Genomic DNA, 23,822 nt, shown 5'->3' with positions numbered 1-23,822 from the left:
ATGATCTACACGCCATCAAATACCTCCCGCTCAAGCTTAAAGGATCAGCTCGACATTGGCTTAATAGCCTGCCAGCAGAGTCAATTAGTTGTTGGGAGGACCTGGAATCCGCATTCCTTGACAACTTCTAGGGCACTTACGTGCGACCACCAGACGCCGATGACCTAAGCCACATAATCCAGCAGCCAGAGGAATCGGCCAGAGAATTATGGACACGGTTCCTAACCAAGAAAAATCAAATAGTCGACTGTCCGGACGCTGAGGCCCTTGCTGCCTTCAGACACAACATCCGAGACGAATGGCTGGCCCGGCACCTAGGACAGGAAAAGTCGAAATCTATGGCAGCCCTCACGACACTCATGACCCGCTTCTGCGCGGGTGAAGACAGCTGGCTAGCTCGTAGCAATAACATAACCAAAAGCCCTGGTAATTCGGATACCAAGGACAATAATGGCAGGTCACGTCGCAACAAGCACAAGCGCCGCATTAACAGCGACACTACTGAGGATACGGTAGTCAATGCCGGATTCAGAGGCTCTAAACCCGGTCGGCGGAAGAAGCCATTCAAAAGAAACCCTCCGTGCCCATCCAACTTAGACCGGATACTCGATCGCTTGTGCCAGATACACGGCACCCCCGAACAACCAGCCAACCACACCAACAGGGACTGTTGGGTGTTCAAGCAGGCAGGCAAGTTAAGTGCTGAAACCAGAGACAAGGGGCTGCGTAGCAATGACAAGGAGGAGCCCCGGCCGCCGAACAACAGAGGACAGAAGGGCTTCCCCCCGCAAGTGCGGACGGTGAACATGATATACGCAACCCACATCCCCAAAAGGGAGCGGAAGCGTGCCCTCAAGGACGTCTATGCGTTGGAGCCAGTCGCCCCAAAGTTCAACCCATGGTCCTCGTGCCCGATCACCTTCGATCGACGGGACCACCCCACTAGCATCTGTCACGGCGGATTCGCCGCATTGGTCCTAGACCCAATCATTGACGGATTTCACCTCACTAGAGTCCTCATGGACGGCAACAGCAGCCTGAACCTGCTTTATCAGGATATAGTGCGAAAATGGGTATAGATCCCTCACGGATTAAACCCACAAAGACAACCTTTAAAGGTGTCATACCAGGTGTAGAAGCCAGCTGTACAGGCTCGGTTACACTCGAAGTGGTCTTTGGATCCCCGGATAATTTCCAAAGCGAAGAGTTAATCTTCGACATAGTACCATTTCGCAGTGGCTATCACACCCTGCTCGGACGAACCGCATTTGCAAAATTCAATGTGGTGCCGCACTATGCATATCTCAAGCTCAAGATGCCAGGTCCTTGCGGAGTCATTACGGTAAATGGAAACACTGAACGCTCTCTCCGAACGGAGGAGCACACAGCGGCCCTGGTGGCGGAAGTACAGAGTAGCCTCTCAAGGCATCTCCCCAATCCGGGTGTTAAACGACCGGACAACGTCAAGCGCGCCCGAAGCAACCTCCAACAAAGCCGGCTGACACGTTCCGAGCGAGCATAGCAGTGTGGCCCCAACCCCAGCCCTCGCCAGACGGTGATATCGGTACCACGCGTACATAATTACGCTTTGAAAATACCATGTGCATAAGGGGAGGGGCACAACTACGGCACGCCCAGAATGCGGCTCAACCGCACATAGGGGCTCCCTATTTCGCCGTTTTTTTGTACACTTTCAGGACCCAACTATTCGGAAGGCCTGTCCGGCAATAAACTCGCCGAACACATGATGCAACAACTAGGGCGCGAACAAGTCGCGTCATATGTCCAGGTGGTCTCTATAACGAGCTAAATACCTGTTTCGCTTAAATTTACGCGGCTTGCCCTTGGAGGGGGACATGTCAAATATTCCCATCCCTTGCTTATCGCACTATTTGTATCGTTCTGCTTTCAAAGCAGCTTTTTTAATAAACAATATATAGATCTTATCTATTATTGCATTCATCTATTATTATACAAATATGTTCAGTCACGGCATTATGCAACCGTACACTTTGGTACGGCCAATACACCAGGGGCTTAAGCACCGCATAACATGGTGTGAGAAGACCGAACACTCTCACGAGTGCGGCACCCCGAACTTATAGCACTATATGCATCGGCTCCGAATCATGTCTTTGGTCAATAATTGGGTTTGCCCGGCTCCCATGATTTGGTACCTTACGTTCCGCAATGTTGGCTAAGGTAGCGCTGGGAGAACTACTGCGATTGTGCCCCAGTTGAGCTGGGTTAACACCTCAGTAGAGAAAGCTAAAACTGACCCTCATGATAGTGCGAGAGACCGGTCGCTGTTCGCGAGGTTTTTTCGAGTCCTTAAAGACTTATGCCGCTTAGAGCGAGGAACCGGACTTATCCGGCCTAGGCATGGATAGCGCCCCGAACTCGGTCTTCCGAATACTAGGGGCTTCACCGAAATTTAAAATTATAGAATTCTATGGCTAAGTGAGAGTGATAAAGCATTATAAGTCCGGCGGCCTGGTTCGTTGTGCTGAGCGCCTCCCTAGATGGACCCAAGAATGGGAACAAGAGCGCTCAGGTTTATCCCGAACACCCCAGCACTCGTGGCATGGGGGTCGAAGCCGACAACTTGCATCTCTCAGATTTGATAAACGGCCGCACAGAAGGTAATATTTTAAATAAATAAGCGTTGCTTAACGCATATGAACAAAGTTTTCAGCGTACAGGATAACAGATGCGAGACTACTCAAAAATTACATCTTTTGTGCACTCGTCCGCTATACGGCGAGCATCCTTCAGGACGCCCTTATAATACATCTCGGGCGTGCGATACTCCTTGCCCGGCGGTGGCGCGTCCGTCAAAAGCTTCTTAGCGTCCAGCTTGCCCTAGTGCACTTTAGCACGGGCAAGAGCCCGACGGGCACCTTCGATACAGACGGAGCGCTTGACAACTTCAATCCACGGACACGCGTCCACCAGCCACCGCACCAGACCGAAGTAGCTCCCGGGCATGGCTTCTCTAGGCCACAGCCGAGCTATAAGGCCCTTCATGGCCTGTTCGGCCACCTTGTGGAGCTCAACCAGCTGCTTCAGCTGGTCGCTCAGGGGCACCGGATGTTCGGCCTCAGCATACTGAGACCAGAACACCTTTTCCGTCGAGCTCCCCTCTTTGGCTCGGTAGTACGTGGCGGCATCAGACACACTACGGGGCAGATCAGCGAACGCTCCTGGAGAGCTCCGGATCCGGGTAAGTAATAGATAATTTACTTTTATATTCTTGCTTTGCATAAATTATGCCTTACCCGCCGCTATCTTCTTCATCGCCTCGATCTCCTGGAGGGCCTTCTGGGCTTTGGCCTTAGCGGTTTTGGCACTCTCAAGAGCCAAGGCGAGCTCGGACTCTCGATTCTTCGAGTCGCGCTCCAAACTCTCGTGTTTTTTCACGAGAGCCTGGAGCTCTTGCCGCACCTCCGCCACCCGCGCCTCCTGCTTCTCTCGCTTGGCGCGCTCCAGGGCCGCACTATTTTCGGCCTTGGAGACCGCCTCCTTCAGGGCCGCCACCTCGGCCGTGGCCCCTGCAACATTTAAGTTGGTCATGTCATTATTTGCAACCAAGTATTTTTATATACATTTACATACGGTATTACATACCCTCCTTGTCCTCGAGCTGCTTCTTAGCACGGACGAGCTTGCTCTCGGACCGCTCGAGGCTTCCCTTCAATACATTGACCTCCGCAGTCAGTGCGGCAGAGGTCAGCAGCGTAGCCTGCATTCCCATATCGACATATTTTTATTAGACTCCTGCGTATATCTTTTTAGATCCTCAGCTCGACTTTTCTTTCCCGAACACCGAACCGAGCATCAGGGGCTACTGTCTATGCGGTAACATTTTTATATGTTTTAAACACATACCTCGAAGCCTGTTAACAGACTTGTGCAGGCTTCTGTCAGCCCGCTCTTAGCGGACTGAACCTTCTGAATCACCGCACTCATAACAGTGCGGTGTTCCTCGTCGATGGAGGCGCCGTTAAGCGCCTCCAGCAAATTATCTGACGCCTCCGAATGGACGGAGGTCGCCGGTGGCGTAGGCTCGCCCTTCTTATGAAGGCACCGCCTGTCGGACTCTGGAACCATTGGCGGTTCCGGAGCAGTGTCCGGCCCTGGGACGGACTTAGATCCCTCTGGGGCTTTGCCCCCTGTGGGCCTGGAGTCCGGGAGGTCGCCTTGGGGCGCCTCCAGGACCACCTCCTCCTGGTTCGGTCCCTTTTGGGACTCCGCCTCGGTGTCGTTTGCAGGGAGCGGGGAGGAAGCCATCGGAAGCGAAGCGCTATTCACGTCCGATGAATTCAAAGAGCCGCTCGACGAATCGCCGAGCTGGACTCTGGGTGGACTGCATAGTTAAAATTCGGCATCAGAAGCTATCAAATGCTAGAGGGGCGCCATGAGTCATTCGGATAGCCGGACACTTACGATTTTGCCAGGGGCTTGACCCTAGATGGCCATTCCTCCCTGCCGTCTTCGGCATCGGAGGCACAGTCCGGCAGAAGGGTCTTCCCCTTCTTGGCCCCCTCGGCCTCCCCGGTTGGGGCAGCCTTCCTTTTCTTTCCTCCCCCCATTGGAGGGGGAGAGGCCTCTTCTTCCTCCTCCTCCTCCTCGTCTTCCGAGGCGGAGGGGGCGTCGGGGTCGTCGGGCGATGAATCCGACACCACCAGGCGCCGGGAGCTCTTTCGAGTCCCCGTGGCCTTCTTCTTGGCCTTCTTCTCCGGCACCATGTGAGGTGCCGGGACCAGCAGCTTCGTTAAACGAGCGTCCGCTGGGCCTTCGGGCAAAGGAGTTGGACAGTTGATTAGTCCGGCCCTCGTCTGCCAGTCCTGGCAAAGGGATGGGGGTTTAGATCCTGCATAAAATCAAATCTATGAAAAACAGATACCCTGGGAAAATTAGCTCACCGCGCTGGCTTGGCGCTTGGCGCAGAATCCGCGATCCTCGGTGACAGGAGGCGGGACCTCGGAGCTCTTGAATAGCACCTTCCAGGCATCCTCGTGCTTTGTGTCGAAGAGCCGGGACAGAGTCTGGTGTTGGGCTGGGTCGAACTCCCACAAGTTGAAAGCCCGTCGTTGACACGGGAGAATCCGGTGGAAGAGCATGACCTGGACTACGGTGACGAGTTTAACCTTCCTGCTAATCAGGTCTTTGATGCAGGTTTGAAGTGTAGTCACTTCTGCCGGACTACCCCACAACAGGCCCGTCTCTTTCCAAGACGTGAGCCGTGTGGGAATGCCAGATTGGAATTCAGGGGCCGCTGCCCATTCAGGGTCACGCGGCTCGGTGATGTAGAACCACCCCGATTGCCACCCTTTGATGGTCTCTACGAAGGCGCCCTCGAGCCATGTGACGTTGGGCATCTTGCCCACCATGGCGCCTCCACACTCCGCTTGGCGTCCGCCCATGACCTTTGGCTTGACGCTGAAAATCTTCAGCCATAGGCCGAAGTGGGGCTCGATGTGGAGGAAGGCCTCGCACACGACGATAAACGCCGAGTAGTTGAGGATGAAGTTCGGGGCCAGATCGTGGAAGTCCAGGCCGTAATAGAACATGAGCCCCCGGACGAACGGGTGAAGAGGAAAGCCCAGTCCGCGGAGGAAATGGGGAAGAAACACGACCCTCTCATGGAGCCCAGGGGTGGGGATGAGCTGCCCCTCGTCTGGAAGCCCATGCGCAATGTCGTTGTGCAGGTATCTGGCTTTCCGCAACCTTTTGATGTGCCCCTCCGTGACGGAGGAGGCCATCCACTTGCCTCCCGCTCCGGACATGGTTGGAGTAGGTCGAGGCGAGATGTGCGGGCTTGGGCATTGGAGCTCGAGTGCGCAAGGACGAATAAGCAAAGGAGGAAGAAGGCTTGGATGGAATGGGTAGATGCTTATCCCCTTATATGGGCGGCCAAAACTACGAGCCCCCACCGGCCTAATAAAACTCGCTTATCTCCCAAGCGCCGCGGTTAATGGCGCGGCTGGGTTACCCAATGCCCATATTGATGAGAATCCCGAATAAGGGGACACGATCTCTGCTTCGACAAGACGTGCCAAGGAAACTGCCTCGCTAAACGCGCTAAGGTGGAACGGTAAAATGAATAAAGGCTAGGCCGTGGCATGATGTCACGCCGCGGAATACGTCAGCAGATTAGATTTGTGTAAATATTATTCTCTCTACGGTGGCATGTGAAACTTATTTTGCAGAGCCGGACACTGTCCTTGTGTTCAAACATCTTCTATGAAGTATTCGGAGGAGGAACCGACCTTGCAATGCCGAAGACAATTTGCGCGCCGTACTCGTCGTCATTGAAGCCTGGTTCAGGGGCTACTGAGGGAGTCCTGGATTGGGGGGGTGTCCGGATGGCCGGACTATGACCTTTGGCCGGACTCCCGGACTATGAAGATACAAGATTGAAGACTCTGTCCCGTGTCCGGATAGGGACTTTCCTTGGCGTGGAAGGCAAGCTTGGCGATACGATATGAAGATCTCCTCCCATTGTAACCGACTCTGTGTAACCCTAGCCCTCTCCGGTGTCTATATAAACCGAAGAGTTTTAGTCCATAGGACGGACAACAATCATACCATAGGCTAGCTTCTAGGGTTTAGCCTCTCTGATCTCGCGGTAGATCAACTCTTGTAATACCCATACCATCAATATTAATCAAGCAGGAGTAGGGTTTTACCTCCACCGAGAGGGCCCGAACCTGGGTAAAAACATCGTGTCCCTTGTCTCCTGTTACCATCCACCTAGACGCACAGTTCGGGACCCCCTACCTGAGATCCGCCGGTTTTGACACCGACAGATACCTTGTTTAAGGCTACTCTCTTGAGTTTTCTTGGTGAGAACATAGTTGATGCTTATGCGTCAATTGATAATGGAAAAGATATGTGGGACGCACTCGAGGCCAAGTTTGGGGTCTCGGATGCCGGCACTGAGTTGTACATCATGGAGCAATTCTATGATTACAGGATGACTGTAGAGCGCTCCGTGGTTGAGAAGGCTCATGAGATACAGTCATTTGCTAGAGAACTTGAGCACTTCAATTGCATGCTACCGGACAAGTCTGTTGCCGGGGGTATCATCACTAAGCTTCCTCCTTCATGGAGGAACTTTGCTACCTTACTGAAGCATAAGAGATAGGTGTTTTCCATTCCGGATCTCATTGGCACTCTTGATGTGGAAGAAAAGGTGAGAGCAAAGGACACACGTGCTCGAAGTATTGAGGGAGGATCTAGTGCCAATCTTGTACAGAAGAAGAACTTCCAGCCCCACAAGTTCAAGAACAAGGGCAAGTTTGATGGTAAAGCAAAGTTTGATGGGAACAACAAGGTTGTGCAACACACGAACTTCAAGAAGAAGAATGACAAGAAGAAAGGTGTTTGTCATGTGTGTGGGGATCCTGATCATTGGGCTCCAAGTTGCCCTAATCGCTATGACAAGCGTCATCCTGGGAAAGGCGGCAAGACCGCTAATGTTGTTATTGGAGACACTGACATGAAGGATGCTGGGTATGGTATATTTCCCAATATTCTTTTAGTATGTCATTCTCCTGATTGGTTGATTGACACGGGTGCTAATGTGCATGTATGCGGTGATATTTCCATGGTTTCGTCTTATCAGACCGCAGGGACTTCAGCCGTGCTGATGGGCAACGGTTCAAGTGCTTCTGTTTGCGATGTTGGCACGATCGATCCGAAGTTTACTTCGTGGAAGATCGTGCGGCTGAAGAACATGCATTATGTCCCCTCCGTCAATAAAAATCTTGTTAGCGGATCTCTTCTGTGTAGAGATGGATACAAGCTTGTCTTTGAGTCGAATAAATTTGTAATATCCAAGTATGGAAGCTTTGTTGGTAAAGGATATGAGTCAGGAGGCCTGTTTCATTTATCCTTATCAGACGTTTGCAATAAAGTTGTTAATCATATTTGCAACAATAGTGAATCAAATGTGTGGCATTCACGTCTTTGTCATGTTAACTTTGGTTGCATGTCGCAATTAGCGAAGTTGAACTTAATCCCTAGTTTCACCACTGTCAAGGGATCTAAGTGTCAAGTGTGTGTGCAAGCTAAGCAACCTCGTAAGTCTCACGTGACTGCGGAGACGAGAAATCTTGCACCACTAGAACTTATACATTCAGATCTATGTGAAATGAATGGTGTTTTGACAAAAGGTGGAAAGAAATATTTCATGACGTTAATAGATGACTCCACTAGATACTGTCATGTGTATCTTCTGAAATCTAAGGATGAGGGTTTGAACTTTTTCAAGATCTATAAAGCTGAAGTGGAAAACCAACTTGATCGAAAAATCAAGAGGCTTAGGTCCGACAGTGGTGGAGAGTATTTTTCAAATGAATTTGATGCTTTTTGTGTGGAACATGGTATAATCCATGAGAGAACGCCTCCCTACTCACCTCAGTCAAATGGGGTGGCCGAAATAAAGAACCGTACTCTAAATGATTTGGTAATGCCATGTTAGACACATCGGGTCTCTCCAAGGCATGGTGGGGGGAGGCGATATTGACAGCATGTCATGTCCTAAACCGAGTCCCCACAAAGAACAAAGAGATAACTCCATTCGAGGAATGGGAAAAGAAAAGGTTAAAACTCTCTTATCTACGAACATGGGGTTGTTTGGCGAAAGTCAATGTTCCAATTCCAAAGAAGCGGAAGCTTGGACCAAAGACTATGGATTGTGTTTTCCTGGGATATGCTTTTCATAGCATTGGCTATAGATTCTTAGTTGTAAAATCTGAGGTACCTGACATGCATGTCGGTACGATCATGGAGTCGAATGATGCGACTTTCTTTGAAGATATCTTTCCCATGAAGGATATGGCTACCTCATCTAATCAGGAGATGCCTAGTTCATCAAATCAGGCACCAGTTACAATTACCAAACCTGCCATTTCGATGGAACACTTTGAAAGTTCTGTGGAGGAGAACAATGAAGTTCCTACTAGGAGCAAGAGACAGAGGACTGCAAAATCCTTTGGTGATGATTTTCTTGTGTATCTCATAGATGATACTCCTAGTTCGATTTCAGAGGCCTATGCATCTGAAGATGCTGACTACTTGAAGGAAGCGGTTCGTAGCGAGATGGATTCCATCTTGGCGAATGAAACTTGGGAGATAACTGATCGTCCTTATGGGTGCAAACCTATACGATGCAAATGGGTATTCAAGAAGAAGCTTAGGCCTGATGGGACTATTGAAAAGTACAAGGCTTGGCTCGTGGCTAAGGGTTATACCCAAAAGGAAGGTGAAGACTTCTTTGATACTTACTCACCTGTGGCTCGACTGACCACTACTCGAGTTCTACTTTCACTAGCTGCCTCACATGGTCTTTGATGACCCACAAGTATAGGGGATCTATCATAGTCCTTTCGATAAGTAAGAGTGTCGAACCCAACAAGGAGTAGAAGGAAACGATAAGCGGTTTTCAGTAAAGTTTTCTCTGCAAGCACTGAAATAGTAGGTGATAGATAGTTTTGTGATAAGATAAATAGTAACGAGCAAATATTAAATAAAGTAAATAAAGTGCAGCAAGGTGGCCCAATCCTTTAGGTAGCAAAGGATAATCCTGGACAAATTCTAATAATGAAGAAGGAGATCCTGAGGACACATTGTGAATTATCGGCAAGCTAGTTTTCATCACGTTCGTAAGATTCGCGTTCGGTACTTTGATAATTTGATATGTGGGTGGACCGGCACTTGGGTACTGCCCTAACATGGACAAGCATCCCACTTATGATTAACCCCTATTGCAAGCATCCGCAACTACAAAAAGGAGTATTAAGGTAAACCTAACCACAACATTAAACATATGAGTCCATATCAACCCCTAACGAAGCAACGCATAAACTAGGGTTTAAGCTTCTGTCACTCTAGCAACCCATCATCTACTTATTACTTCCCTATGCCTTCCTCTAGGCCCAAATAATGGTGAAGTGTCATGTAGTCGATGTTCACATAACACCACTAGAGGAAAGACAACATACATCTCATCAAAATATCGAACGAATACCAAATTCACATGACTACTAATAGCAAGACTTCACCCATGTCCTCAGGAACAAACGTAACTACTCACAAAGCATATTCATGTTCATAATCAGAGGGGTAATAATATGCATAAAGGATCTGAACATATGATCTTCCACCAAGTAAACCAAATAGCATCAACTACAAGGAGTAATCAACACTACTAGCAACCCACAGGTACCAATTTGTGGTTTTGATACAAGATTGGATACAAGAGATGAACTAGGGTTTTGAGAGGAGATGGTGCTGGTGAAGTGTTGATGTAGATTGACCCCCTCTCGATGAGAGGATCATTGGTGATGACGTTGGTGATGATTTCCCCCTCCCGGAGGGAAGTGTCCCCGGCAGAACAGCTCCGCCAGAGCCCTAGATTGATTCCGCCAAGGTTCCGCCTCGTGGCGGCAGAGTTTCGTCCCGTAAGCTTGCCCACATTTTTTTCCAGGACAAAACCCTTCATATAGCAGAAGATGGACGCCGGAGGCCCACCATGGGGCCCAGGAGATAGGGGGCCGCGTCCTACAGGGGGGCGCCCCCTGTCTCCTGGACAGGGTGTGGGCCCCCTGGCCTATTTCTTTTGCTCATAAATTCTTATAAAATCCAAAAAGTTGTTTCGTGGAGTTTCAGGATTTTTGGAGTTGTGCAGAATAGGTTTCCAACGTTTGCTCCTTTTCCAGCCAGAATTCCAGCTGTCGGCATTCCCCATCTTCATGGTAAACCTTGTAAAATAAGAGAGAATAGCCAAAAGTATTGAGATATAATGTGTAATAACAACCCATAATGCAATAAATATTGATATAAAAGCATGATGCAAAATGGACGTATCAACTCCCCCAAGCTTAGACCTCGCTTGTCCTCAAGCGAAAGCCGGAATCGAAAAATATGTCCACATGTTTAGAGATAGAGGTGCCGATAAAAATAAAATATGGACATGAGGGAATCATGATCATTCTATTAACAGCAACATATATGGATTTTGTCATATGATTTCCTATGCTCAAGTAATAAGCAATTCACAATGTCAAGTATGGTTCGTAAACTTCATTGGGAACTAACAAACTATAATCTCAGTCATTGAAGCAATTGTAATTTATTGTAACATCCGAAAGAGTCAATAATAGAGCTTTTCAGCAAGCTCACATACTCAACTATCTCGTAGTCTCCTATAATTGTTAACACTCATGCAATACTTGTGGTTATAGAGTTTTAGCCGGACACTGAGAAAGATAGGGGCTTATTGTGTTGCCTCCCAACGTATTCACCTTTAGGTGATGTCAACAATAATAGCCTATGCCAACTTACATCCAATTGGATATATGTATCATGATCTTTCAAACACGAAGAGCTTGCCAAAGGATAAAAATAAAAAGGGAAAGGTGAGGATCACCTTGACTCAAGCATAAAGTAAAACATAAAGTAAAAGATAGGCCCTTCGCACAGGGAAGCAGAGGTTGTCATGTGCGTTTAGGGTTTATGCATAAAGTCTTAGTGCAAAAGAACATCACTTTATATTGCCCCTTGTATGTGGACCTTTATTATGCAGTCTGTCGCTTTTATTACTTCCACAACAAGTTCGTACAAAGTTTATTTTCTCTGCACTAATAAGTCATACATATTTAGAGAGCAATTTTTATTGCTTGCACCGATGACAACTACTTGAAGGATCTTACTCAATCCATAGGTAGGTATGGTGGACTCTCATGGCAAAACTGGGTTTAAGGATATTTGGAAGCACAAGTAGTATCTCTACTTGGTGCAAGGAATTTGGCTAGCATGAGGGGGAAAGGCAAGCTCAACATGTTTGGAAGGTCAATGACAATATACTTTAACTGAGATGTCGGAAAACATAAACCATTACGTTGTCTTCCTTGTCCAATAACAACTCTTTTAGCATGTCATACTCAATGAGTGCTTCACAGTCATAAAAGGTGTCCAAGATAATATATTTATATGTGAACCCCTCTTTCCTTATCACTTCCTATTAATTGCAACAATGACCAAGGCTACGTTCATCAACTCTCAACAATTTTTATGCCTCATACTTTCTATGTGTGAAGTTATCACTATCCATAAGATCAATATGAACTCTTTCGTTCTTTCTACTTTCTCAAGATCATAGCAACATAGCAAAGCCCTTGACTCAACACTAATCTTTATTATAGATAGCACACAGACTCGATTACATAAAGAGATCACAAAGCAAAACTCAAAACTACTTGATATCAAAACTTCGAACTAATAGATCAAGATACTACTAAAAGGATCAAACTAAATAAAGCGGTAAAGATAGGAGTGTGATGGTGATACGATACCGGGGCACCTCCCCCAAGCTTGGCAGCTGCCAAGGGGAGTGCCCATACCCATGTGATTATTTCTTCGGAGGTGATGGAGGTGGCGATGATGATGGTGGATAATCGCACATCGAGCGTAAAAGCTCCTCCAACTTGCGGATAATGCCCTTGAGCCCAGCAATATGATCCTTTAACAAAATATTCTCCTGTGTGAGATAGTTGTTCTGTATGCGGGCTAACTCAATCATCTTGAAAGCTTCAATCTCTGTTGGAGTGAAAAAGGTTAGCTAAAGGTTGAGGGGTGTCTTCTTCTTTCACCACCGGAGCTTGAACCTCCATTACCTTCTTGATCCCTTCATCCTGGTTGATCTCTTCTGGTTCCTCTCTTTTCAACTCTATCTTCAATAGCCAAGCATCATTGTCTTCGTTGTTGGAGGAGGGGGAAGTCATGGTGCCCTAAATCTGCAACGGAAATAGCTCAAAACGAAAACAGAGGATATTTGCGTGATACGGTGGTCAAAACCTTTGGGAGTATATATAATGCATTTTTACCGACCAAAATACGTAACATACAAGAAACGGAGTCCGGGAGGCACACAAGGTTCCCATGAGATAGGGGGCGCGCCCTACAAGGGGGGCGCGGCCTCCTCTCTCGTGGGAGCCTCGTGTCCCTTTCGGACTACTTCTTTCTTCCTAAAATTCTTAAATAGTCCAAAACTGATAAAAATTGCCATTAGAGTTGTTTTGGAGTCGGTTTACTTACCGTACCACGTACCTATGCCTTTTCGGAGTCTGGAACATTTTGGAAAGTGTCCCTTATATATTCCTCAGGGGTTATGGTTTCAATAATATTAGTTTCAACATTGATAGGATTACCTGAAATATAATGTTTAATTCTTTGACCGTTTACCACCCTTGGATTTGTGCCTTCGAAGTTGTTGATTTTTATAGCACCAGAACGATAGACCTCCTCGATAACGTAGGGACCTTCCCATTTTGAGAGAAGTTTTCCTGCAAAAAATCTTGAACGAGAGTTGAATAATAACACATAATCTCCTACGTTAAACTCACGCTTTTGTATCCTCTTATCATGCCAGCGTTTGACTTTTTCTTTGAAAAGCTTGGCATTCTCATATGCTTGGGTTCTCCATTCATCAAGTGAGCTAATATCAAACAACCTCTTCTCACCGGCAAGTTTGAAGTCATAATTGAACTCTTTAATATCCCAATATGCTTTATGTTCAAGTTCAAGAGGTAAATGACATGCTTTTCCATAAACCATCTTATATGGGGACATAGCCATAGGATTTTTGTATGCAGTTCTATAGGCCCATAATGCATCATCAAGTTTTTTGGACCAATTCTTTCTAGATCTATTCGCAGTCTTTTGCAAAATTAATTTGAGCTCTCTATTGCTCAACTCTACTTGACCACTAGACTGCGGGTGATAAGGAGCTGCGATTCTACGATTGACAACATACTTAGCAAGCATCTTACGGAAAGCACCATGAATAAAGTGTGAACCACCATCAGTCATAAGATATCTAGGGACTCCAAACCTCAGAAAAATAACTTCTTTAAGCATTTTAATAGAAGTGAGCACTACTAGTTGGAATAGCTTCTACCCACTTAGTAACATAATCAACAGCAACTAAAATATGTGTATAACCATTGGAGGCAGGAAAAGGTCCCATATAATCAAAGCCCCAAACATCAAACGGTTCAATAACAAGAGAATAATTCATAGGCATTTCTTGACGTCTACTAATGTTACCTATTCTTTGACATTCATCACAAGATAAGACAAACTTACGAGCATCTTTGAAGAGAGTAAGCCAATAAAAACCAGATTGTAGTACCTTGTGTACAGTTCTATCTCCAGCTTGGTGTCCTCCATAGGATTTAGAGTGACACTTGCGTAGGATTTATTCCTGTTCATGCTCAGGCACACAATGTCTAATAATACCATCTACTCCTTCTTTATAAAGGTGTGGATCATCCCAGAAGTAATGTCTTAAATCATAAAAGAACTTTTTCTTTTGCTGGTATGTGAAACTAGGCGGTATATATTTAGCAACAATGTAATTAGCATAGTCAGCATACCAAGGAGCAGTACGAGAAGCATTGACAACCGCTAATTGTTCATCAGGAAAGCTATCATTAATAGGCAGTGGGTCATCAAGAACATTCTCTAACCTAGACAAGTTGTCTGCAACGGGGTTCTCAGCTCCCTTTCTATCAATAATATGCAAGTCAAATTCTTGGAGCAAGAGAACCCATCTAATGAGTCTAGGCTTAGCATCTTTCTTTTCCATAAGATATTTAATAGCAGCATGATCAATGTGAATAGTAACTTTTGAATCAACAACATAAGGTCTAAACTTCCACATGCAAAAACAACTGCTAAGAACTCTTTTTCAGTAGTAGCATAATTTTTCTGGGCAGTATCAAGAGTCTTACTAGCATACTGGATAACATTCAATTTCTTATCGACTCTTTGCCCTAAAACAGCACCTACATCATAATCACTAGCATCGCACATAATTTCAAAAGGCAAATTCCAATCAGGTGGCTGAACAATAGGTGTAGTGATCAAAGCTTTCTTAAGTGTTTCAAATGCTTCTACACAATCATCATCAAAGACAAAAGGAATATCTTTTTGCAATAAATTAGTCAGAGGCCTAGAGATTTTGGAAAAGTCCTTAATGAACCTCCTATAAAAACCGGCATGACCAAGGAAACTTCTTATACCTTTTATGTCCTTGGGACATGGCATCTTTTCAATAGCATCAATTTTGGCTTTATCAACTTCAATACCTCTCTCGGAGATGTTGTGCCCCAAGACAATGCCTTCATTAACCATAAAGTGACACTTTTCCCAATTCAGGACGAGACTAGTGTCTTCGCATCTCTGCAAAACTCTAACAAGGTTGCTCAAACAATCATCAAAAGAGGAACCATAGACGAAGAAGTCATCCATGAATACCTCACAAATCTTTTCAAAAAAAATCAGAAAATATAGTCATCATGCATCTTTGAAAGGTAGCAGGTGCATTACATAAACCAAAAGGCATATGTCTATAAGCAAAAGTACCAAAAGGGCAAGTAAAATTAGTTTTAGATTGATCCTGCGCGGACACAGGTATTTGAGAGAAGCCAGAATAACCATCTAGAAAGCAAAAATGTGTGTGTTTGGATAGCCTTTCTAGCATTTGATCAATGAAAGGTAAAGGGTAATGATCTTTCTTAGTAGCTTTATTTAACTTATGAAAATCAATTACCATCCTATAGCCTGTAATAATTCTTTGCGGGATCAATTCATCTTTATCATTAGGAACAATGGTAATACCTCCCTTTTTAGGGACACAATGGACAGGGCTTACCCATTCACTATCAGCAACGGGATAAATAATACCTGCCTCAAGGAGTTTTAGCATCTCCTTTCTTACCACTTCCTTCATTTTGGGATTTAATCATCTTTGAGGATCTCTAACTGGTTTGGCATCTTTCTCCATTGAGATTTTGTGTTGACATAATGTGGGACTAATGCCCTTAAGATCATCCAGAGTATATCCAATAGCAGCTCGGTGCTTCTTCAGAGTTTTCAATAATCTTTATTCTTCTTTCTCTGAAAGGTTAGCACTAATAATAATAGGATATATTTCCTTTTCATCAAGATAAGCATACTTAAGATTATTAGGTAACGGTTTGAGTTCAAACACGGGATCACCCTTGGGTGGAGGGGGATCCCCAAGAATTTCAATGGGAAGGTTATGTTTCAGCATAGGTTCCTGTTTAAGGAACACTTCATCTATTTCTTCCCTTTCCTTCATAAACATATTGTTTTCGTGGTCTAGCAAATATTGTTCTAACAGATCAGTTGGAAGAACAGCAATGGAAGCAAGACCAATAATTTCATCCTTACTAGGTGGTTCCCTTTCACGAGGTTGTCTACTAAACTTAGCAAAATTAAACTCATGAGACATACCATCTATGCCAACAGTGACAATATTATTTTCACAATTAATCTTAGCACTAGCATTATTCAAGAAGGGTCTACCAAAAATAATGGGACAGAAATCATCTTGTGGGGAACCAAGAACAAGAAAATCAGCAGGGTATTTAATCTTCCCACACAACACTTCAACATCTCTAACAATCCCAATAGGTTTAATGGTGTCCCTATTAGCAAGCTTAATAGTAACATCAATGTCTTCTAATTCAACAGGTGCAATATCGTGCATAATTTCTTTATAAAGGTCATAAGGTATCGCACTAGCACTAGCACCCATATCGCATAAACCATGATAACGATGATCTCCTATTTTAACAGAAATAACAGGCGTGCCTACAACAGGTCTACGTGTCTTAGTATCGGGTCTAGCAATATTAGCAGTTTCACCCAAGAAAGAGATAACATGCCCATCTAAGTCCTCATCCAAGAGATCCTTAACCATAGCAATACTAGGTTCAACATTAATTTGCTCAGGAGGTGTATAAGTCCTAGTATTACTCTTATGAACAACAGTCAAAGCTTTAACATGATCTTTTATCCTAACAGGAAAAGGAGGTTTTTCAACATAAGCAGTAGGAATAATAGGATCACTATATGTAATAGTCTTCTCTTCGACTGTAATAGGTGCAACTACTTTCACTTCAACAAGAGGATTATATTTAAACCACTTCTCTTTAGGGAGATCAACGTGAGTAGCAAAAGTTTCACAAAAAGTAGCTACTATCTCAGAGTCAAGTCCATACTTAGAGCTAAATCCACGGAAGGCATCGGTATCCATAAAAGATTTAACACAATCGAACTTAGGTGTCATACCTGACTCCTTACCATCGTCGGAACCCCAATCTTCAGAGTTGCGTTTAATTCTTTCCAATAAGTCCCATTTGAAACCAATAGTCTTCAGCATATAGGAACCAGCACAGGAAGTATCGAGCAAGTTGCGATTATCAAGAGAGAGCCGAGCATAAAAATTCTGAATAATCATTTCCCGAGAGAGCTCATGATTGGGGCATGAATACAACATTGACTTAAGACTCCCCCAAGCTTGAGCGATGCTTTCTCCTTCGCAAGGCCAGAAATTATATATGTAATTACGATCATGATGAACAAGATGCGTAGGATAGAACTTCTGGTGAAATTCCAACTTCAATCGCTTATAATTCTAATATCTCGTATCATCACATAGCCTATACCATGTCATTGCATCTCCCTTCAAAGATAAAGGGAAGACCTTCCTTTTGACAACATCATCGGGAATACCTGCAAGCTTAAATAGTCCACAAACTTCATCCACAAAGATAAGGTGTAAATCAGGATGCAATGTTCCGTCTCGTGCAAAAGGATTAGCTAGCAGTTTTTCTATCATACCCGAAGGAATCTCAAAGTGAAAATTTTCATAAAGTTCAGTAGGTTGAGGAGCATCTATTTGATCTTCTGGTTGGGGTGAAGATACCCCAAACAAGCCCCTCAAAGGATTAGTTTCCATAGTGACAAGTAACATAAAATTTCAGCACACTATATAAATGTTTCCTTACCAAGTTCCACTCACAAAGAGCGCTACGCTCCCCGGCAACGGCGCCAGAAAAGAGTCTTGATGACCCACAAGTATAGGGGATCTATCGTAGTCCTTTTGATAAGTAAGAGTGTCGAACCCAACAAGGAGCGGAAGGAAATGATAAGCGGTTTTCAGTAAGGTTTTCTCTGCAGGCACTGAAATAGTAGGTGATAGATAGTTTTGTGATAAGATAAATAGTAACGAGCAAAAAGTAAATAAAGTAAATAAAGTGCAGCAAGGTGGCCCAATCCTTTAGGTAGCAAAGGATAAGCCTGGACAAATTCTAATAATGAAGAAGGAGCTCCCGAGGACACATTGGGAATTATCGTCAAGCTAGTTTTCATCACGTTCGTAAGATACGCGTTCGGTACTTTGATAATTTGATATGTGGGTGGACCGGCACTTGGGTACTGCCCTAACATGGACAAGCATCCCACTTATGATTAACCCCTATTGCAAGCATCCGCAACTACAAAAAGGAGTATTAAGGTAAACCTAACCACATCATTAAACATATGAGTCCATATCAACCCCTAACGAAGCAACGCATAAACTAGGGTTTAAGCTTCTGTCACTCTAGCAACCCATCATCTACTTATTACTTCCCAATGCCTTCCTCTAGGCCCAAATAATGGTGAAGTGTCATGTAGTCGACGTTCACATAACACCACTAGAGGAAAGACAACATACATCTCATCAAAATATCGAACGAATACCAAATTCACATGACTACTAATAGCAAGACTTCACCCATGTTCTCAGGAACAAACGTAACTACTCATAAAGCATATTCATGTTCATAATCAGAGGGGTAATAATATGCATAAAGGATCTGAACATATGATCTTCCACCAAGTAAACCAAATAGCATCAACTACAAGGAGTAATCAACACTACTAGCAACCCACATGTACCAATTTGTGGTTTTGATACAAGATTGGATACAAGAGATGAACTAGGGTTTTGAGAGGAGATGGTGCTGGTGAAGATGTTGATGGAGATTGACCCCCTCTCGATGAGAGGATCGTTGGTGATGACGTTGGTGATGATTTCCCTCTCCCGGAGGGAGGTGTCCCCGGTAGAACAGCTCCACCAGAGCCCTAGATTGATTCCGCCAAGGTTCCGCCTCGTGGCGGCGGAGTTTCATCCCGTAAGCTTGCACACGATTTTTTCCAAGACAAAACCCTTCATATAGCAGAAGATGGACGCCGGAGGCCCACCAGGGGGCCCAGGAGATAGGGGGTCGCGACCTACAGGGGGGCGCCCCTGTCTCCTGGACAGGGTGTGGGTCCCCTGGCCTATTTCTTTTGCTCATAAATTCTTATAAAATCCAAAAATTTGTTTCGTGAAGTTTCAGGATTTTTGGAGTTGTGCAGAATAGGTTTCCAACGTTTGCTCCTTTTCCAGCCAGAATTCCAGCTGCCGGCATTACCCCTCTATATGGTAAACCTTGTAAAATAAGAGAGAATAGCCATAAGTATTGAGGTATAATGTGTAATAACAGCCCATAATGCAATAAATATTGATATAAAAGCATGATGCAAAATGGACGTATCAGTCTTCTCGTTCATCAAATGGATGTTAAAACTGCTTTCCTAAATGGAGAGTTGGATGAGGAAATTTATATGGAACAACCAGATAGGTTTGTAATAGATGGTCAGGAAGGGAAAGTGTGCAAGTTGCTAAAGTCTTTGTATGGACTCAAGCAAGCACCCAAACAGTGGCATGAGAAGTTTGAAAGAACTTTAACAGCTGTAGGCTTTGTTGTGAACGAAGCTAACAAATGTGTGTACTATCGCCATGGTGGTGGGGCGAGGGAGTTATGCTTTGCTTGTATGTTGATGACATACTGATTTTTGGAACAAATCTGAATGTTATTAAGGAGGTCAAGGATTTTCTATCTCGCTGTTTTGAGATGAAGGATTTAGGAGTGGCTGATGTCATTCTGAACATCAAGTTGTTGAGAGACGATGATGGTGGGATTACATTGCTTCAATCTCTCTATGTGGAAAAGATCTTGAGTCGCTTTGTCTACAGTGACTGCAAGCCCTCTCCAACACCATATGATGCTAGTGTGTTGCTTTGAAAGAATCGAAGAATTGCTAGAGACCAATTGAAATATTCTCAGATTATTGGCTCGCTTATGTACTTAGCCAGTGCTATAAGACCTGACATCTCTTTTGCTGTTAGCAAACTGAGCCGGTTTGTCTCAAAACCAGGAGATGTGCATTGGAAAGCTCTAGAGAGAGTTTTGCATTATTTGAAAGGCACTGCGAATTATGGAATTCACTACACTGGGCACCCAAAGGTGCTTGAAGGGTATAGTGACTCAAACTGGATCTCAGATGCTGATGAGATAAAGGCCACGAGCGGATATGTGTTCACTCATGGAGGTGGCGCCATTTCTTGGAAGTCTTGCAAGCAGACCATCTTAACGAGGTCAACAATGGAAGCAGAACTCACAGCACTAGATATAGCTACGGTCGAAGCAGATTGGCTTCGCCGGCTCTTGAATGATTTGCCAGTTGTTGAGAAACATGTACCGGGTATCCTTATGAACTGTGACACAAAAGTGAACAGCTCAAAGGATAACATGAAGTCATCAAGACACGTTCAGAGAAGGTTAAAGTCTGTTAGAAAAATGAGAAACTCCAGAGTTATTGCATTGGATTATATCCAAACGTCTAAAAATCTGGCAGATCCTTTTACTAAGGGTCTATCACGTAATGTGATAGATAATGCATTGAGGGAGATGGGTATGAGACCCACAATATGAGTTGTTCACAGTGGTAACCTATTCTTTGTGATCGGAGATCCCGTGAATTAGATGTGGAAGACAAGTTGTTGGTCAACTGGGAGGAGAGTATCCTTACTATTTAAAATACCACTCCATGAAGATGCAATACTCTCCTAAATCTGCATGGCAGGTTGATGTATATCTTAATGTGTTCTAAGTGGCTCTTTGAAGCAGAGATGTTGGCCTGCAGAACATCTTTTGAAGAACGCACCTATATGAGTCTGATTGTTAAATGTCGCAATCTATGAGAGTAGGGTTCTCTCTAGTAAACTCATGAAAGGTCTCAGAGTATTATGCATAAGCTCCACCCGCGGGGAAGACCCACGGTAGCCACGTATCGGTCAAGGCTTTATGTGAAGCTAGATTCGCAAAAAACTTGCAGTTCAAGGCCCAGTCCACTGTTCAAGTTGCTTACTAGTGTAGCATAGAGTTCTAGGTGGAAGTTCAACTTAACAGTCTCCACTGCAGTACCGGTATATAAAACAGTGTTTTGGAACCAAAGGCAAATTTTGTGTGCCTCTGGGATCTGGTGGGGGTTGTTGGAATTTAGTCTATTTTGGGACAGCTCAATACTATTTCAGAAATTCCTAAATAAATTCTAGAGGCTCACTTAGCCCATTTGTGCAAGGCAAGGGATACTACTAAAAGTTTAGTCCCACATTGCTAGTTTAGTGGGAGTTGGACCTCCTTATAAGGGAGGTTCTTTCCCCACTTGTATGAGCATGAGAACAAGAGGGGCATCCACGCGCGCTCCTCCTCCGCCGCCCGCCTCGCCACGCCTCGTCGCGCCGCGGGTTGCGGGAATAGCCGAGCCGATGTCTAATTTTTGCCACGCACTACGGGTATACGAAAGGTCACTCGGGAGCTGAAAAGTTTTTGCGATAGTGGATAATGAATACGAACGGCGCACCTCTTCGCGTGCTGCCTGTTCACTTCGTCTCCCTCAGTTGCTTCACCTCCCAGCGCAGCCTGTTCGCGTCCCTCTCCTGTGCCTATATAAGAGAGGTCGCTCCTCTCCAGAGAGACACATCAGGAGGTCTTCTTCCTCTCGCCACACAGTTCCTGAGCACTGCGCTGCTGCTACGATCTTCCCCATCCCGGCTTGCGGCGTGCACCGCAGGTCGGGACAGTAGGCCTCTGAAACCGCACCTTTTGAGTCCTGTATGGGAGAAGGGTGATAAGGTTTTTGGGGAGCGCTTCGCGCGACTACTAACTTCTTCGTCACGAACGCTCCGGACTCCGACGACTACTTCCCCGACGTCCACAACCTCCTCGACGACATGGCTGGCGAGGACACCGACCCCAAGTCCAGCGCTTCTGCTGCTGCTACCCCGTACGTGTTCGTCCCCTTTCTATTAGAGGTTCTGCTACAGTTCCTTGTTCTAGTATTTGCCCTAGATATGTTAGACTCTATTTCATATATGCAACTTGCTATACTGTCTGCTCAATATATGTTTAGTTACGGTTCATATATGAAGATGTTGTTTACCTTTTCTTTGTCAAATCGCATGGCTTGTTTTATCACTGCTACACTAGTCATGCTTTATCTAGTATTTCTGTTAATAAAATCATTCGGTAAATTGCTCATATTTCCAACATATTCCTCGTCCGCTCAATGAAGAATTAGTCATCCTTGTAGTCTCAAAAGAAAAACAACCAATGTAACAATAGGCTTCTAGCTTAGTTTGGGGTGTGCATGCCGACCTGCGGTCATGTGTGCAAGCTGGATCATTCATTCTCTCCCCGGGGTCAAAAGGCCAACCTGGCTAGCTCCTATACTCTACTCTCCCCCAACCGAACCAAACCAAACAATTCCCTTGATTGATGTCGATGACAACAACAACCACTCCTACAGTTCCCTTGACTGGAGTATTATTATTAACCCGCCCCAGCCAACAATGTATTCTAAGCCGTTGGCCACGGGCACACGCACGCACAGCGCATGGGGAAGACATCGTGGAGCGCATTGTTCGGCCTCGGCTGCTTCAGCTCCCACCGCGACCACGCCAGCGACGACTCCCGACCGGCCAGGCCGGCCCCGCTGCCTAACGACGACGGCCTTAAGACAGGCAGCGGCGTGACGCCGTCGCCGGACGATCTGTCCTTGTCGCTTGCGGGGTCCGGCGTGGAGGCGTTCACGGTGGACGAGCTCCGGACGGCGACGCGGGATTTCTCGACCAGCAACTTCGTCGGCGAGGGCGGGTTCGGGCCGGTTTACAAGGGCTATGTCGACGAGCAGCTCAAGCCCGGCGTGCGCGCGCAGGCAGTCGCCGTCAAGCTGCTCGACCTCGAGGGCTCGCAAGGACACAAAGAGTGGCTGGTAAGTCGGTCGTTTTACTTTTATTTTTTTTGGTTCATACATGGCCCATCTGCCTAGAGAAGTATAGCAACTTGAAAGCATATATGAGAGAATTATTCCGTATTTGACAGTTTTTTAAATTGTGCTTTCCTATTTAGCCTAAAAAACCTACCCTGCTTGGCACTTAGTGTAAATTTTGCTTCTAATGTGAAACTTCCATCAATTTTGACACCGCGCGGACTCCTTCCTATGGCGGCTCGCGAAGAATGATAAGCAGTGAGGGCAATCCGTTTAGAGTGTCTCCCTCTTCGACCGGGAGTTCGCGCAGTGTGCAATAGAATTATGGGGGTCTTGGACGCCACTGGACATCAAAGTATTGGTGAGGCTTGCGCTCAAGAATCGTCTTTTTTTGGATTACCTAGCAAGGAGGCCGCTGCCGAACCCTGGATGCTATGCCTTTTGTTGTTAGTCACCAGAGGAGGTTGATCGTGTGCTTCTGAAGTACGCGTTTGCGCGAGAGATTTGGTACCGTATCTTACTTCCTATCAAACGACAGTGCCTTGTGTTCTCTCTATGTGCGGACTCAGAGGTACCGCGACACTGCCCTCAACTGTTGTAAGGAAGTCAATTCCTTGATGGTCATTACTCTCTGCTTCATTTGGTTAGAGCGTAACAAACGTGTGTTTGAGAAGATCGCTTTCCTGCCATCTTTGGTTATTACACAGTCTCAGGTATTGGATTAACACACTGAGTTCTCCTTCTGGAAGCATATGCGGAAAAGGTGGATTTGTGCCATATATCTTAGGACTTGTGTGTAG

The 23,822-nt window shown here is 45.5% G+C and overlaps 1 protein-coding gene across 1 annotated transcript in view; it reads left to right on the top strand.

The window, feature by feature from the left end:
• Positions 1 to 22,560: 22,560 nt before the first annotated feature.
• The window catches only part of LOC119293780 (serine/threonine-protein kinase RIPK-like), a 7,187-nt gene continuing 5,925 nt past the window's right edge, over positions 22,561 to 23,822 (top strand). The window contains exon 1 of the mRNA XM_037572141.1: positions 22,561 to 23,025. Within this exon, the coding sequence (XP_037428038.1) occupies positions 22,648 to 23,025 (378 nt within the window). The 5' untranslated portion in view covers positions 22,561 to 22,647. The remainder of the gene's footprint in view (positions 23,026 to 23,822) is intronic.

This window comes from Triticum dicoccoides, chromosome 4B (genome assembly GCF_002162155.2).
Source record: "Triticum dicoccoides isolate Atlit2015 ecotype Zavitan chromosome 4B, WEW_v2.0, whole genome shotgun sequence".
Classification (NCBI taxonomy): Eukaryota; Viridiplantae; Streptophyta; class Magnoliopsida; order Poales; family Poaceae; genus Triticum; species Triticum dicoccoides.
Note: the sequence above shows the minus strand (reverse complement) of the source record. Positions and strands in the feature narration are given on the sequence as shown.